The sequence below is a fragment of the Ischnura elegans genome, chromosome 10, assembly GCF_921293095.1.
Source record: "Ischnura elegans chromosome 10, ioIscEleg1.1, whole genome shotgun sequence".
Taxonomy (NCBI): Eukaryota; Metazoa; Arthropoda; class Insecta; order Odonata; family Coenagrionidae; genus Ischnura; species Ischnura elegans.
In genome coordinates this window covers 103,228,420-103,245,043 of record NC_060255.1, presented here as the reverse complement: position 1 = coordinate 103,245,043, position 16,624 = coordinate 103,228,420, and the positions used below count along the sequence as shown (strand labels likewise).

Sequence of the window (16,624 nt, the reverse complement as noted above, 5' to 3'; positions counted from 1 at the left end):
GGTGTGTTGGCCAGGCGTTCCTTGGTGCCTGGGCCTATCAGTTTTCCTGCGTTTTGTTTTTCAGCTGTTGTTTCCTTCGCAGAGACTCTCCCGTCCATTTCTTTGCGAGGGTCCTTCACCTCCGTCTCTTCTTCGGCGGCACGTCCCCTTCCCTGCCAGTTGAAGAGCATGGCCGCTTATAGCGGTCATGTGCGGACGGATTTTCAGCTGCAATTCGTCGGATGTCCGTGATGTTTGATGCCTCGGCTTTCTTGAAGTATTCCTTGGCGATTGTCTTGAAGTGATCTTCAATTGGGTCGATGCCTGTGAGGGCGTATAGGAACTCTCTCGCGTAGTTCCATCCCAGTTTGAGGAAGTTCTTCAGAGCAGCGTTCTCCGTCACACGGAGAGGCGCTTGGCGCTTGCCGCCTCTCCGTGTGACGGTGAACGCTGTCATATGGGTTGTAAACAAGGACATGGGTTTAAATATGATAAGTAGATTCCTGCCATTTCACAAAACATAAATGTAAAAACTTAAATGTAACGTACAGTGTATTTGGAAATTTAAACAAAACAAGACTTTATTTTATTAAAATGAGAGCCATGATGCTGAATCACAAGAAAAACTTAAATATCACAAATAATTTACGAAGCATAAATGGGATACCTGAGATACTCCAAACAGTAGTACACGTAAGTTTTCAAGGAAAATTCACGGAAGGGTTAATTTCTTCATTACATTTTGCTTTTAACATCAGCTGTGAATCAGAGGAGAAATGAACATGCTAGTTGCTATGGTTATGGAGACAGCTATTTCTCTATTTTCCAGTCACTATAAACAAAATATTTTAGTATTTATTTTTGTTTTCAGGGGAAGTCAAGTTAAATTCAGAAGTAATGAGTGATGTAAGTACCATTTAATATATTTTAGCGTCTGCCTGCATTATTCTGGAGGCTTTTCACCAGTCAGAAGCTGAATATGGCGATAAAATTAATAAAACATATAATAATTACTGTCTATACCTTAAGTATAACAATTTTATATGCATGCAAGTTTAAAATTATACAATCTCCTCCAACTGATGATGCGGTCTCAGCAGTTAATTTTATATTTTATTTTGCAAATACCTCATTTACAAGCATGGATTAATTGAAGTACCAGACATAATAGTCAATAGATAATGTGTTAAATAACATTTGTACCACTTATCTTTACATGATGAGAACTCTTTCAAATGTGCATGTGTGATTCATCTACCAAGTTAAAAAATATCCCCTCATTTTCATATAGAAAATTGAGGTGAATAGTGTCTACCAACTGTCAAAATATGTACCTCTTTATTGTGATTGCTCATATTGAGGTGAATAGTTTTTTACTGTGACTTGTTAGTAAAAATGTATTTAAAAGAATAATAATTAAAATATAGTTCAGAATTGGAGAAAATGAGATACCTCTTATTGATTTATGACTATCATCACGGTACTTTAATATATAATTAAAATATTTAGAATAAAAATAAAGTTCATGCTGTTCAATGTTCACTGAAAATTAGAGACATCAACCAATATGCATGAATTCTCTCAGGTACCAATTACAACAAGAGATATGTGCAAAGGAACAGGCTCTTGAAGATTTAAAGCGGAAAAACAGCCAAATTCAAAATGAAATGAAATCGCTGTGTTGGGAAAACAAGCAATTACAAGAAAAGCTTGGTGACAAAAACAAACAGCCAAATAAATCCTCTTGCAAGAAGGAACAAAACAAAAAGATGGAGGAAAACATGATCAACCACCTTCAGATGCAAATGAAAAATATGCAGAGAGAGTTGCAGTGCATGCAAATGGCTAGGAAGCAAGCAGAGCAAGAGCGCTGCAGTCACCAAGATAATGCATCTTCAATGAGAAATAGGGTATCTATTTCGACCCTCGCTATAGAATGCTTTTTATTTGCTAATTATTTCAATGATGACTCTGTACACACTTCTGTTTTCAGCCAACAACATCTCCTCCTCAAGGGAATCAAGACAGAAACTGCGAGAAAATTCAGCAACTGAAAGAAAAGTACGGCAAATTAACGGAGGACTTCAAAGCGAAAGTGACAGAAGTGGCTGCCATGCACGTGGAAAACGAGAATTTGATTTCTGAACTTGATCAAAAGAAAAAATGCCTGAAAGAAGCTGAGACCGCAATTAAAGAACTTCAAGATAAATTAAAAGCAGCCGAAGAACCAAATGAAAGGGTACCTACGCGTTGTCATTTACAATATGTGCCAGAAGCATTTTTGGGCCAGTATCTTACGAAAGGTCTTTGCGTTATTATTCCTCCTGATTTTTATTCCAGGGATCAAAAGCACAAACTAGTCAAGTAATGTTCCTCGAACAACAATTGAGAGATGCCAAAGATGAGCTGGAAGAATTGCATATGAAGCAGCAGGAATGTGAATACCAAGAGGAGTATTACAGAGAGAAGGTAAATACATATACTTATCTAGCATGCCTAGTGAGGCATAATATTTCTGACTTAAATTTCTTTTTGTAATCAATACAATACACAGTCACATCTTATGGATGGTTATGCTAATAAAATAATAAAATGGCTCTATTACTGAGGTTATTCTTGTACATTCCAGTATTTGTTGGCTCAGCAGCAAGTTGAAGAACAGCGTCGCCAAATAGAAATGATGGAGGCTGACAACAGACGAATAACTAAACAAGTGGAAGAGGAAATCCAGCGAGTTAAAGTAAGTTATGAGGAATAATACACTAAAACCTCACTTTTATGCCCCGGAGTTTACGCTTTCCCGCAATTTATGACTTTTTCGTCAGGTCCCCATGATTTACATATCTCCACAGTGTTATGTCTTCCCCGTATTTAAGCTTACATAATTTTAAAAAGTCCACCATTTACGCTAGGCCGCCAAAAGGAACATGGCGGATAGCACACCTCAACCATACCTGAGAGTAAATATATGAATGGTGCTTACTAGGGCGGATCGCAAAAATCGATTTTTTTCAAATCCGTCTGGTTCAATGAAAAAAAGTTGTGGGACCGATCAATAATAAGGCTTGAAAATTTTTAGACCTCTACGTGAACCACTGGCCCTCGCTCAAATGCAATTTAGGGGGGGAGGGTCAAAATTCGAAAAATATAATATTTTATGGTCATTCCCTATAGATATTGCCGAGTTACTGTCCTTCAAGAAAAAATTGGTGAATTTTGACGTATCTGCCACCGTTTAGCCACAAAATGCTTAATTTGAGTCCGCGCCCGCGAAGAAAATATTCCAACGCCCACGCAGCGTCGCGGATACAAGAGCAGCAAGCCGATCCCGTCCCCTCCCCGCTCGCTTCTCCCCCTCCCATGCAAAGTTCATCCAGCGTGTGCTGCTAGAAGGGCGATAATATAAATCAGAAGATGGTAGAAGGTAAAAAACGATGCGTAGTGAGACGACTTGTCCCTTATTTGGCGCCTCGTCGGCGTTAAACAAATCGATGTTACCAACTTTTAGAGAAGTGATGAAATATTTTTAGATTCGAGAACGCAGGAAAGGAGCTTATGGTCTATGAAGAGGCTTCTCGAGTGGCTATAAAGGTGTGCGAACTATGGTGACGCGCTTCTCTTCCATTATGAATGTGACTAAATGGATTTAGCGGTACCACAGGTAGTACTATAACTTACGGAAAATTAGAATAGGCCAAAAGTAGGGTTTTATTGAAGTATAAAACTCAAACAATTATAAAGTAACATTTTTAATTATGCGATATTTTTGCGTGTAAGTGTAAGGAGGAGCATAAGTTTCCCCCAATGAAGAAGTAGTTTGAGAAACAAGCTGACGAAAAGAAAGATGATGGCTGCTGGATTGAATCCTAAAGAAACTCGACAACTGAGGAAAAAAAGGGAATCATCGGAGAGCGATTAGTCAACATCGTCAATTCTTGTACGGGAAAATAGTATCAAAAATTTTCTTCATTAATTCATCTGAAGAAAATTAAACTGGATAGAAATTAGCCGATTTGTATCTCTACGTTCCTCATAAAATAAACATTAAGGGTTATAAACTCAAATTGGAACTTCTTCGGGGAAAATGCGTCTGCCAACTGTGATAGAGGTATATGCAAGAGCCAAGCAACAGCAATGATCGTTCCCGCAAGTTTAGCTGACGCAAAAGTCATAACTTCGTAAGATATATCAAAGCTAGTGTACCAGAATCACTTACGTAGACAGAAAAAGATGCTAATTGCTGTGAATAAGAAAAGAGAGGAGTCATCAAGGGCTCCATTTTATTGTAATGAAAGACCATACTCTTGTCTGATGAAAAAAGGCAAGAGGACTTATCAATACAAGTTTAGAGGGGAATGTTTGATGTTAGTTGAAGAAACAGGGTCCCACTTTTGGAGGTTTGCCTCCCCCATCGGAGGATTAGCAAAAGTTATAAAATCTGCGATTATCGATTTCTTTCCGAGTGAAAAGTAGATATAAAAAATTAAAAAGGACTTGTTTATGATGGAACCAAGTGAATACCGCCCAAAAAGGAGGCATCATCCCTTTACTATAAGCGTAATTCCAACATCCCTTGCAGTGTGGGTAAACTCTTCTCGGGATTCCCGCCGGGTTAATTTTTCCATAATGGCGAACATTTCAAGCTCCGACTCGAGGCTCATCCTAAGGGATAAATTTTGTTGAATCCCGAAATAGTTTACCCACATCATTCGTCGGGAAAGCATCAAATCGTATTTCATCCCTTACAGCGGTCTATTTGCTAATTGCACTATTTTGACTTGGATTTGCGACGTTAACTTTGGGAGGGTAATCTAGGGACCCAATTTGCGTTGCTGCAAGGATGCGTTTGGCGACCAATCCGAGATATTTTTAATTGCTGGATTTTAATATCGACGTAAAGGACTACCCGCTGATGATATATTAGAGAGAGACTCCGGTTCCTTCGGCTATATCTGAGGTAAGCGCTGTGGAAATTAAAAATCTCTTGATGAACATTCAAAATTGAATTTAAATATTCCTTTATTATACATGCGGACGAGAGATTCGCGAAATAATTTACCAAAATTTTGTTGACAGGAGCGAATGACGAGGGATGACTCTGACATGAGAAATACAGACTGGAAAGCAGATAATTGAGTAATTCTTTCGTGATTGTACCTCACCGGATGATGCTGAAGCATCAAATATTAGTAAGACTAACGTAGAAAGACGCACTTGGTGTGAATTTTGGTGCGTTTGGGATGTGGGAGAGGGGAGAGGCGAGCGGGGAGGGGACGCGAGCGGCCTTCCCCCAAATTCCATTTAGTCACAGCTGTCGGACAATACCGGAATAGAAAAGCAAATCCTAGGTTCCCACACCTTCATAGCCGCTCGAGAGGCCTCTTCATAGACCGTAGGCTCCTTTCCTGCGTTCACAGATTTAAAAATATTTCATCACTTCCCTAGAAGTTGGTAACATAGATTTGTTTAACGCCGACGAGGCGCCAAATAAGGGACAAGTCGTCTCACTATGCATCGTTTTTTACCTTCTACCATCTTCTGATTTATATTATCGCCCTCCTAGCAGCACACGCTGGATGAATTTTGCGTGGGAGGGGAAGAAGCGAGCGGGGAGGGGACGGGATCGGCTTGCTGCTCTTGTATCGGCGACGCTGCGTGGGCGTTGGAATATTTTCTTCGCGGGCGCGGACTCAAATTAAGCATTTTGTGGCTAAACGGTGGCAGATACGTCAAAATGCACGAAATGTTTGTCCTAATAGGACAGTAACTCGGCAAAATCTATAGGGAATGACCATAAAATAGTATATTTTTCGAATTTTGACTCCCCCCCCCCTTAAATTGCATTTGAGCGAGGGTCAGGGGTTCACGTAGAGGTCTCAACATTTTAGGCCTTATTATTGATCGGTCCCAAAACTTTTTTTCATTGGGCCAGATGGATTTGAAAAAAATCGATTTTTGCGATCCGCCCTAGTGCTTACTGTAGCTGCGCAGTAGCCAGGAGGTGAGGACAACATAAAATCCACGTGATCTCGAGGAAAACTGCTGTAATCCCTACATAACCATCCCACATTTAGGAGACCCATCAACCAACCACTTGGGAAATACTTTTCCCAAATGGAAGTGGTAAAAAGACCCATCAAAGTAAGATATGTGAAATTATTAAACGTTCTCTGCTACTAAATATATGATATCCAATGATCTCACTTCAGTGCCAATTTCAAGAGAAGTTAGAGGAATTGAAGTCACTGCCAGAAGTTCTCAGAACCACTCAGTGCAGACTTCAAGCTGCCATTCAGAAGCAGAAACAAGCAGAAGAAAGGGCTTATGAGCTGAAAATGGAGGCTGAAGATGCTCGTGCTAGGGTAATGCAATGTCATTATTATTTACATTTAAAATTATTCATGGAAGGCAAATTTTTTTAGGTCTTCGCAATCATTGTCTTTTGATTTCAATACATAGGCCTCAGAAGCTACACAAAAATTGGACCAGTATTTGTATCAGCAGCAGGATTCGGTCAGTCAAAGTGATTCATTGGCATCAAAGGCTGAGGCCTGGGAGAAAAAATGCAAGGAGCTTACGGAATGCAACTGCAAACTCAAGTAATTGTAGTTCCTTCTAATTCTTATTTAATCAACATTCACAAATGCATGCATATTAGCCAATATGCAATTTTCAAAGGCATCACAAAACTTATGTATTGCTGGGAAAAGAAGTACACGTTACTTCTAGAGAGAGCTATCAAAACAATTTCAAGCAACTTATCAAATTACTTTTGGAATTCAAATTTCATATTAACTTGAAGAGAACTGTAATAAGCATATCCTCTTTTCTTTTGACTTTTTCGACTCATTTCAAATCAAAGAAATTCTTCAAAATATTGAACCACAACTTTTTATGGTAATAGAAAATATGAGTTCAGTGGTTAGACTTATTAAGTCTCTAATTTTAAATTTTAATGGTGTACACAGGGTCAGAAATAAAAAGCAACCTCCTGTGTACTTCCTAAATTGTGCAAAGGCCTGTGCAAAGTCACTAATTCAGACTAATATCATTTCTTGTAAAATGCATGAGAACTTGGAAGGAAAATAATATAAAAAATGGAAAGATTTCCAAATTAAAATGAAGCTTCCACTCACACTTTTGCAAGGAACTGCTTAACATAGTACTCGTTCAAATTTTTTAACTGATAGGGTATTCAAGTGATAGCCTTCATTTGAAAGTTATGGTCACGCACAAAAACCTGGGTTTGATAATAGTTATGAATACAGGAAATTAATGATGTTTAAATTCATGAATTGTGACAGAAAATATTTAAATATGTGAATAGTTGAGAGGAGATGAATAATTAGCTATCTGCAGGCATTTTATTTGCATGCACGTATGAGAAATAACAAATACTTTCAATGTAACATTCAATTATTGGATTCTGCCTAGTAATTATGTGCGTCTCCATGAAAAGATTGTCATTTATTCACAAATACCTATAGTAGAGAATGACAGCAGATAATATAAGTGCATGGGCTTTTATAATATGCCACTGTGAATTTTTTCAGGCAAGAACTGAAGCGACTTGAGGAATCTGCTGCGCAATGTAAACGTTGCGCTGAGGAGAAATCTATGGAGATCCTCCAGCTGAGCAATCAGCTGGAATGTGTGAGGGAAGACTCAGCGAGGCAAGTGTCTAAAGCAAAGGAGAGGTGTGAAACAATTCGCAGGTCTTATCAATGCCAGATAGAAGACTTGGAACGGCAGCTCGCTCAAACCAGAGCCAGTGCACGAGCTGCTCAAGCGGAAAGAGATGAGGTAAGCACGCAACAATTTGGTACCTACTCAAATTCCCTCGAAAATTCAAAACATATTAATTTAAATTATGTCTTTTCCCAATAATCTTTTGGATTTCGTATCGCACGAGTATTTTAGTATAATATTGAAACACGTCCCAGAACTTGCACAGAGATTTTCGCCAATGGTTATTCCGATTACCAACATTAAAAACTATCTAGAGTCCTACCATGAATGAAACATTTCACTCCCATTCATTTTAAGCTGATGACGTGAAAACAATGTCGTAGTACTCACGAAACAATCTTGTTAATGGCATAATTTTCTACATCTGATGTTGCATGCATTAACACTGCCACCAGCTGCGCCTACAAATGGCTCCAAAGGATGCCGCATAATCTTAGTGGCTTCTCCTGAAATATGAAATATAAAACATTTGGAATTGAAAAATATAAATGATTTTTTCTCCACTATCATCCTTTGACTAATTGGATATTCTGTAGTATGTTCAGTATGATTGACCTGAAAGGCTTTCTCAGACATTTTCAAGTCACAGAAACTGGGAAAAATCAAGGTTTCTCATTGTCTTGATGACTAAAATAGGAATAAATTGTTACCGTCCAGAATTCCATCCTTAAGCCCCTGCAGAAAACCCAAAAAAATAAAGGCAACTCTAACTTGTAATGTAAGCGGTCCGTAGAAATGAATAGTAAATTTGTACTTTTTCCCACTGCTCTTACATCTCCTTCATATTATGCAAAATAACCTTAAATAATCCTTGTGGAATATCTCTAGAGCTTGACTAAATCTGCCATTTAACCCTCAGTATATTCACCAAATCCCTTTTCTAAATTCATCAAGTAGGTACTTAATTCCATGTATTAAAATTCCAGAAACCATATTTTTTATGATAAAATTGTCCGTTTTCTTTCAATGAAGAAGTGGAAATGTGTATACCAAATCAAAGTTATTACCAGTTCAACTGCAGGAATTTCAGTCACACTGAAATTAAACATAATTTCAAAACATATAATCTTCAGATAATTATGGTAATTCGAAGTGAATGGTCAACCACACTCAATCTACTTCAAGTAGGTTACCAACTTGAATTACTCTCAGCATTAAATGGCAGTAGAATAACAATCACAGAGGGTCGTATTCAAGAATGATACTGAAATCTTAATCCTTGACCTGATAGCCTGTTATCATTCATAGGAAGCAAGATTCCTCACCACAACTAATATTCCGACACAAAAATGAATGCACACCAATTCTAGAGATCACATAAGCAACCGCAACTTTAATTTTTTCCCCGAGTGTCGACAATATTTTGTTTACAATTATGTATTTTCATTGGATAGGTGAATATAAGAGCATATTTAATTGTAAATGTGATGAATACTACAGAGGTCAAATGGAATCAATGTGATTCAGAGGGTCATTTGACTGTGCACTAACTTTTGATTGCACATTTTGCAGGCGAGGAAGAGAATGCAGTGTGAAATTGGAAACTTGTCAGAAAACTTTGAGCAGGCTCAATCAAGAATACGTTACCTTCAATCTCACGTGAACTATCTGAAGAAATCTTTCTCGAATATGCTGGATCAATCCAATGATGATATGAATCAATGTCCACCCGTTGACTCCGGAGACTTTTGTAATTGCGACTAAAAACAACTACTATTCCAATTTTGGAATTCCTCGTGCCAAGATATTTTTGGACCTTCTACATCCACTGGAAAAAACATACAGGAAAAAACGATGATGATCTCTGTTTCTTATGTCATTAAATTGTCTATTTCTGAATGTTCGTGTGATAATCCATAACCATTGTTTAGATTCCATCGTGATAACACTAAAAATTGTAATGTGATAGATCAAGTAAAAGCTATTAAAGATAATTCCATATGCAATTCCTTAGACTCCATCAAAAGAATGAGAGAAATTACTCCTCTTCTACATATCTGATGCACTTCCAAACTATGTCCATCTCCCCTGTAACTGTCTCATTGCCTTTGATCCCAAAAACGCCAGCTAAAATGTATTGTGATTTACAGAGAAAAAATAGAGGTGATTTCTTTATCATGCACTAACTACAAAAGCAAATATGTGCCGTAATTTTTCACAATTTAGTATTTATACATGCTTAACCTATGAACAGTCAATGCACAAAGCGATGTTTATATGGTAAGCCACAATTTATGCCATTTTTTCTGAAGACCTGAAACATGCACCTGTATATACAGTTTTTAGTGCAAGTATAAGCCATTTCTCTGTTTTTCTTCCCATTTAAAGGAAACACTTTTTTATGGATGATTTGCAGGGTTTTTGAGGTCTTTAAGTGGTCTCTTAGGCATAAAAAAATTCTAGAAGAAATGTCACCATACTAAGATGGCATTTTATGCCGGAATAAACTACTTCAATTACCACTTAAGCTTTAGTTGGAATGCTACTTGGAGGGGGACTGATAGCTGAGGTAATTTTCACCAAGAGGATGGGCAGAGCAAGGCATAGCATGACAGAGTCAGCCAAGCGTGGATGAAAGGCACCATGGGTGCGTACCACCATTTATCTCCTATCCTCTAAATGTTCAATCTCCAATTGCTCCAAAACTGATATGCAAACTGAAACACCTGGAAAACAGTTGGTGGACAGTTGAAAAGCTAGTGAAAAAAAGGTGGCGACACACGAAAAAAAAAGGGTTTAGTTAGAACAGGGAACTTGCATACATTTCAGATATAAACAAGAGCCCCAAAACTATATCAAAATATATGTTTGCGTATCACGGTGAAAGTTTTTTTATTATTGTATGCCGTGGTTTGCGATATCTAATTCATCAAAGTTCACGCTAATTTTCAAGTACAAGTGAGAAATGAAAACGCCGGATGATTGGCTGGTGGAAAAGTGTCGTCAATATTCAGTAGGCGGAGGCGCGGCGGCACGACGATAGTGGAGGCTGCATACTAGAATGCAAGCGACGGCGTGGCTATGATTCATTTATTGAAGTGCAGACGTAACGGAGTTATTCATTGTGACTTCAGGGCTATTATTTGATCTATTTTTCCTTCATTGAAAGCAATATATTTTGTAAAGATGACGGTATATGGTTATTCTTAGGCTGATTCTAGCAAGCTTCCTGTAACTGATTCTATAATGATACCAATAAGGGGTTTTAGTGAAACTGAAGACTTCGTCGGCGCCGAAAGTCGATGCCGAAAATGGGAAAGGAAGCGGATTTGCATCAGAAATTATTTATAGTTCATAACAAAGTGAGATTTGCATGTAATATTGGCGAAAGCGTATATTTATGTGATATGTAATCCTTTTGGCTGGTCCGGTAGAGAGTCTTATGGTGAACTTATTTTCCACCACGAAGCAGTCAATGATGCTTTCAGCTTAAAAATACCTTGCCTGGAAGGCGGCACAAATCACTTTAAGACTGGAAATCTGAGGAAGCCAGACTGCCCTGTCGACTTCTATAACAATAATGCCTGTTCGCTGTCCGTTTGAAGTCTGATGATAGCCTGTTGGAGATTTAGTGAACAGAGTATAAACAGCCTACGAACAATCTCGGGACACACACAAATGGGAACAACTTAAGAACAGCCTTCCAACAGTTTGTACTCTGTTTGCAGCTTGTTCCTTAACAGGCAGGCAACAAGCACTTCGGGAACGATAGTGAACAAGCTCTTGACAGGCAGGGGCCGGTTGGTTGTAAGCTTCACTATACAGGGAACGAACAGACAACAGTGAATGGACTCTCAACAGACAGGGACTGATTGACTGTCCGCTTCTCCCTACCAGTGGCGGATTTAGGGGGGATCACAGGGGTCGTAACCCCCCAAATTTTATCAATTTTTAAATTTTTAAAAAGATTATTCGTTTTTTGCTATTCATTTTTCTCCATTATTAATTTAAACTTTTTAAATTGTTCAATTTCATCGGTTGTTAAGAATAAAAGCGAAATTTTAAGCTCCAAAATGCATTTAAAAATGGGTATTTTTAAAAAAGTTTACACGGGAGAATGCTCTTTTACCAGATCATGAACCTCCCAAACTTGAATATGATTCCACCCCTACTGCGAACGAACAGTCAACAGTGAACAGGCTCTAAACAGGCAGGGGCCGGTTGGTAGTATGTTTCACCGCACAGGGAATGAACAGACAACAGTGAACTAAACACCCTAACGATAATGCCTGTAATAATAATGCCTGTTCGCAGTCAGTTTGGAGCCTGTTTGAGATTTAGTGAACAGGGTATGAACAGCCTACGAACAACCTCAATTTAATTGAGTACGAGGAAGTTAAATTGAATCCAAAGAAAATGTTATCTGCTTAAGCAGTAATGGTAGTGTCCCCCACCTGTTCACTGGCCATGGTCCAACGAGCAAGTAACAGAAAATCCCGCCTCCTTCACAGGGAGAGAACAAACAAGTAACCCTCTTCCCTCAGACATGGAATACAAGCCGTTCCTTGTAGACAAGGCGTTCCAATTTACAATCTACAAACAGTCGCCTGACTGTTGTCACACGGACAATGAACAGGGAGCCAACAGCCTACTGAACAGACAGCAACCAGGTATTATTGTTACATAAATCGACAGGGTATTGATTTTTCAATTTAGTAGCGATAATATGCGCGAATTTAAAAACATAATCTGCCAGCTTGTGACTCAAAAACCCCGAAGTCACTTCCTATTCTGCAGAAAGAATCAGTCAATTGCACTTCGATCAATATAATAAACACAAAGTCTTCAGGTGTGAATAAGTTACCTTTGCAATTAAGGCCTTCCAAAAATTAACATTACTGTATGAATATTCTCCGGACGGAGTCCGCCTTTTTCACGATATATCTGGTACCTACTCTCATGACAAGCTCATCGTGATTGTGATCGTTGTCACTTAAAATTCCGTGTCGGAGTCCTAAATTGATAACCTTCCCCTAGACTCTCATTATCACTGGAATCCGTGGTGAAAATATCATCCAAAACCAATTTCTCTTTGGGGAAAGAGGAAAATGTGAGAGAACTGCAAATTCTTTGGGCAATTTTGGGTTTGACTTTGCCTCAAACACCCCGTTTCCCTTGTGATGCACTTCAATCCTACTCTGTGCGAGATTTACACCTCTGGATTCCATTCTTTTTCCATCCACAACTTCCTTTATAATGCGTCTCCTATCCATTCTCACAGCAGCTGCCCTAGGTTTACCCGCCGCGGCCCCGTTTGGCAACATGGCATTTATATAATTATATTAATTAATTAATTGATTAACATTTAAAAATATCAATATCTTTATAGATGATGGATGATAGAAAAATTACAAATAAATTAAAAAGTGTTTCTATCAGTTTTATCATTTCTTTCGGAGTAAACAGAAGGACTAGATAATGTTCAAACATTTTCGTTAATAATCGACAAAATATGTATTCTAAAAATATGAAAAAGCCATGTTATTAAATTAAATTTATGTGTGCAACTTATTGTGGAAGATGGATGCTGTAAACGTAGTAGTTTTTCCCTAGGTTGAGTTACAGAGTTCATGAAGTCGACAAAACGGCTAATTCTACGGTGCGCGGAGTCATTTATTGCACTAACGGGTCTACATTTTTGAAAATTTCGTAAAAAAATATATCAGAATTAAGAATAAAATTTTCTTTAAAATGACATATAATTCATTATGATAGTCCTGAAGCCCAGGTATAAATTTGCGAAGTACAGCGGCACATCATTTTGACGCCGACAGTACTTAGGACAAAACGCTGGTCTTCTTGGCTGGCAGTCGAATGTATTCTGCTCTTCATTTTCATGTATCCTCCCATGATTTTAAACTGGAATGGATTTTTCATGGAATTTTCCATGTCCTTCCGCAATTGAAATTTAACAAGTACTATAAATAATTCCATCGTACCCATCGAGAAACAAGTATCTCGAAGTTTTTATTTTACGGCGGCCGAATTATAGATAACTCTCAGGTTCAAGTTATTCACTCGATTAAATATTATTTATATTAAAGTTATCTTCGCACACACAGCACACGGATTTATTACTCTGTTTATTATACTCTTATTTTTCCGGAATGCTCATCCCGACAGACGGCATACATCGAGGCTTTTCTTCTAATGTCCTCCGTAGGAACGCTGACGAAAATTTTTTCTGCGGAGTTATTGCAAAGAGGAACAATGCACCACTAGTAGCCTCTTTCCAGCCACGTTCTCCTTTAAACGTAACGTGAGTCTTCCAAAACTGCAGCTACGACGTTACTGGGCTTGGATCTACAGCGCCTACTGAATTTTGGACGTCACGGCGTAAGATTAGTGGGGGCGGTATTTTTTAGCCCGCGAAACTCGGGAGACTTTTGGGAGTCATTATCTAGAGCATACACTGAATTTTAAGCGGAAAAATTATACTGCGATAATATATATTTATTGCAGTTAATCAGCAAACTGTCTATAAAAAGTATGTAATTTCCCTACTATCGAATTCTGATGAAATTTACCAAACTTTTCGGTTCATATGGAACATTAAAAAATTCGGTAGCATTACCAAACCAGTTTTATAATTTCTATCAAAATGTATGAAGATTTTTACAGCTTCTTTTATCAATGTAGGCGGTTGCTTTCGGGAAAAGGCTCCCAGTAGGAGGAGTGAAACGTCGAGCAGGTAATGTTACCGACGCAGAATTTCCCGAAAGCAACCACCAACATTCTATCAAACTGGTTTGGTAATTGTTACCGAACTGACCTCAGCAGTTCGATAAAAACTTCTAAAATCAAAAGGATAATAAAACCGACGTAGCGTGTTCATATGAAAGATTTCTCACCAAGAAAAACATTGTTCTAATTGTAAATCATAAAATTAGGAGTTTAACATAAGTTTCTGCAAAAGAAATATTAAAAAAATTGGTTGCCATAATTAACGCTCACACAAACTCCGTGTTATGTTTTTATTGCAAATAATCAACCTTTGTTTTGAAATGTGAATAGGATGTGACTTCATTTTCCCTTCGCAAGCTTAAGAGGTGCTCACTTTATGCACGCAATTGCATTACGTAGTTACTCAATATCACTATCTAATACAGATGCGCAAGGAAACTTTACTTGCACACTTTTTACATCGATGCAGATTGACTTTAACCATGTGTCGCGTCCTCTCGTGGACAAGGGGCGACTCAGACTACACAGGGATCTCGGCTGACGCTGAGGGATTCCGGGCTGCGAAGATGGTCCTCTCGGACGGACAGTATCGGTGAGAAATGGAAGATACGGAGTTTGCCGCAAGGAGTGTACTTGGAGACAGTTGGTTGTTGAACAAGAGTGATCTCCTCCCTCGGATACTCTGGGTCTCTGGGTAGAGCTTCCCTTCCACGGCCATGAGGGCGCCCGCTACGCACACTACAACTCTTGACGAAAATGACCTCGAGTGAATGATGCATGCAGTTTTTAAGGCATCGCGGCATCCGACTACGCCCCTCCGTGCGTTCTAGAACTTTCCACCGGTGCGCCATTCTTTTCTGAAAAGTGCAAATGCATCGGTAATCAAAAATGCGATTCCCACTCTTAGCAAAATCAGCATATCACGGGAATCGTGGCTTTCCTTTCATCAAAGCGCAAATGAATGAAAATTTCTATCAAAAATACATTCCCCACTATCAGCACAATCATCACCGTGCAGGCATAAAAAAGTTCCATAGACTCACGCAAAAAAGGTGAATAAGACCATAGAGTAAGTATATATTGAGGGCTCACCGAGTGTACAAAAATCGTATGCGTTTTTGATGTAGTCCTGGAACAATTAATCAGATGGCGAGGAACAATTTTTTGCGAATTTTTTTATTTGCTCGTTCCGCAAGTCTAAAAATATATTCTGAAGTAGAAAGGGTAGCTACGTTTAGTGGAGAAAATGGTTATTCGATTTTGTTTATAACAATTGTTATAAAAATATTTCCTTGAATTTCGTCAAGTAACTTGACTTTTCTGAGTTTATATTCCAAATCCATTTTCCGGCAGACTGTTCTAAGTGAGTGGAACTACCGAAACCGTAAATATATGGGAAGTGATAAGCAACACAAAAACAGCAATCCGATTGAATCTTAACGTACAACACAAACACTCACTTAAAAGTGCAACAAATTATATCATTTAATTATAATAATTTTGATGCTTTCAACACTGTCATGGAGATCAGTTAGCGACCGATTTTTGCGTCTTTTAATTGCACTGCTATTTTGATGAAGAAATCAAATCTCAAATACCGAGAATTTACAAATGCCTATTACTTTTTTTCGATTCTTCCCACCCTACTGATACAACCAGTAAAAAAATTACGAACATGATCATAAAATAGCCCGCATGACTTTTTCAAAGTAAGTTTATCATATGAATTGTTCCACCGCTAGTAAAACATTTTCGTACTCACGTAAATGGCCATTCGAAGAGTTTTTATGTTTCTTTCGTAGTCTCCTTCGCACTGTCTTCTTACACCAACTCCGTAACTGCTGAGGAAGAAGGTGATCTTGACGAAGAGGGTTGGTTTGTTTATCAAGTGTCTAATCAAGAACAAAGTTCCTTGAAATGACACCAAGGTTCGTGACGGTTAGACTAGAGGGGGGTAAGACTTGATAGGAGGCGGGGTAGGCCAGTTACTGAGGCCGTCGAATTAAGGCAGGCGCGACGTCAAATAGCCATGACTACTGCCCAATTTTACTTCGCGGAGCAGACTGTGACGAGAGGCAATGGACTAATGCAATACTTGCGTGAAATGATGATAATCTTGCGGATGACGTCTTTGAATGACCTTTGAAGCAGATTTTCTCTCTCCCACAATGGGATAATTTTTCTAGGTCTAAGTAAGCGCGAAAACGGTTGG

At 38.5% G+C, this 16,624-nt stretch overlaps 1 protein-coding gene across 3 annotated transcripts; it reads left to right on the top strand.

Moving 5' to 3' along the window:
- The first annotated feature begins 793 nt into the window (after positions 1 to 793).
- LOC124167268 (tropomyosin-like) lies at positions 794 to 9,662 on the top strand. Of its 3 annotated transcripts, none has more exons than XM_046545166.1 (10): positions 825 to 885; positions 1,271 to 1,340; positions 1,565 to 1,889; positions 1,973 to 2,218; positions 2,320 to 2,448; positions 2,609 to 2,719; positions 6,189 to 6,341; positions 6,439 to 6,578; positions 7,533 to 7,782; positions 9,241 to 9,662. In XM_046545166.1, exons 3-10 carry the CDS (start codon positions 1,647 to 1,649, stop codon positions 9,430 to 9,432), a joined length of 1,464 nt encoding a protein of 487 aa, XP_046401122.1. In that variant the 5' UTR covers positions 825 to 885; positions 1,271 to 1,340; positions 1,565 to 1,646; the 3' UTR covers positions 9,433 to 9,662. The 3 variants fall into 3 exon arrangements, with proteins under 3 accessions (XP_046401119.1, XP_046401122.1, XP_046401120.1); XM_046545164.1 differs by having other exon boundaries at positions 841 to 885; positions 1,242 to 1,340; XM_046545163.1 differs by lacking the exon at positions 1,271 to 1,340 and having other exon boundaries at positions 794 to 885.
- Positions 9,663 to 16,624: the final 6,962 nt, after the last annotated feature.

Bases quoted from the DNA above. Each gene is read 5' to 3' on its own strand.
- LOC124167268 (XM_046545163.1), top strand. The intron at 1,890-1,972 runs GTATCTATTTCG...TTCTGTTTTCAG, and splicing joins CATCTTCAATGAGAAATAGG to CCAACAACATCTCCTCCTCA. The intron at 6,342-6,438 runs GTAATGCAATGT...TTCAATACATAG, and splicing joins CTGAAGATGCTCGTGCTAGG to GCCTCAGAAGCTACACAAAA.